This window comes from Cariama cristata, unplaced genomic scaffold (assembly GCF_000690535.1).
Source record: "Cariama cristata isolate BGI_N322 unplaced genomic scaffold, ASM69053v1 Scaffold39911, whole genome shotgun sequence".
Classification (NCBI taxonomy): Eukaryota; Metazoa; Chordata; class Aves; order Cariamiformes; family Cariamidae; genus Cariama; species Cariama cristata.
Genome location: NW_009601706.1, coordinates 1 through 1210, shown reverse-complemented (window position 1 = coordinate 1210; position 1210 = coordinate 1). Strand labels below are relative to the sequence as shown.

The window sequence follows — 1210 nt, the reverse complement described above, 5'->3', positions numbered from 1 at the left end:
CTCTGGCCAGCCCCCAAAACACGGCGTGGCCCCCCCAAGCTGGGCACCGGTACCCCCCAGCCCGTCAGCGTAGTCTGGCCTTGCCGGCTCTCCCCAACCGGGCTTGCTCACGGGGCTGTGCCCTGCTTGGGGACCTGGTGGCACCGACCTTCCTCTTCGCCATCACTGATAGCATCATCATCATCATCATCACCGTCACCGCTAGCGTCCCTGTCCCATTGATATCGCCGACCCCGTTCCTGGCACCGGCACTGTCCCCACTGCTGCCACCAGCCCTGTCCTCATCCCCATCACCTCCACCACCATCCCCACCATCATCCCAGTCCCTTCTCCCATCGTCATCCCCATCCCTGTCCCCATGCCCAACCTCAACCCCATCATCATCTTTGTCCCCATCCCTGTCCTTGTCACCATCTCCACCATCACCCTTATCCCTGTCCCCATCACCCTCGGCCCTGTCGCTGTCCCTGTCCCCACCCCCAACTTCAACCCCATCGTCTCTGTCCCCATCCCTGTCCCCACGTCTACACCATCCCCAACCTCAACCCCATCATCATGTTTGTCCCCATCTCCATCGTCACCCTCATCCCTGTCCCCATCACCCTCAGCCGTGTCCCCATCCCTATCCCCATCCCCAACCTCAACCCCATCATCATCTTTGTCCCCATCCCTGTCCCCATCCCTGTCACCATCCCCATCATCACCCTCACTCCTGTCCCCATCACCATCGGCCCTGTCCCCATCCTTGTCCCCATCCCCAACTTCAACCCCATCATCTCTGGCCCCATGTCCACGCCATCCTCAACCTCAGCCCCATCATCATCTTTGTCCCCATCTCCACCATCACCCTCATCCCTGTCCCCATCCTTGTCCCTGTCACCATCTCCATTATAACCCTTACTCCGGTCCTCATCCCTGTCCCCATCCCCAATTTCAACCTTGTGATCTCTGTCCCCATCCCTGTCCTCATGTCCATGCCATCCCCAACCTCAACCCCATCATCATCTTTGTCCCCATCCCTGTCCCTCACCTCTGTCCCCATCCCCATCATCACCCTTGTCCCTGTTCTCATCCCTGTTCCCATCCCGAATGTCAACCCCATCACCTCTGTCCCTATCCCTGTCCCCACGTCCATGCCATCCCCAACCTCAACTCCATCATCATCTTTGTCCCCAACTCCATCATCACCCTCATCCCTTTCCCCATCCCT

General features: G+C 59.3%; 1 protein-coding gene across 1 annotated transcript; it reads left to right on the top strand.

Annotated features, from left to right (window-relative positions):
- Positions 1–60: 60 nt before the first annotated feature.
- On the top strand, positions 61–784 carry LOC104169598 (proline-rich receptor-like protein kinase PERK2; the record flags this gene model as incomplete). Its single annotated transcript, XM_009710554.1, has 2 exons — positions 61–522; positions 609–784. Coding segments are annotated over 2 exons (638 nt in total), but the record flags the coding sequence as incomplete, so codon positions are not given.
- Between the last annotated feature and the right edge of the window lie 426 nt (positions 785–1210).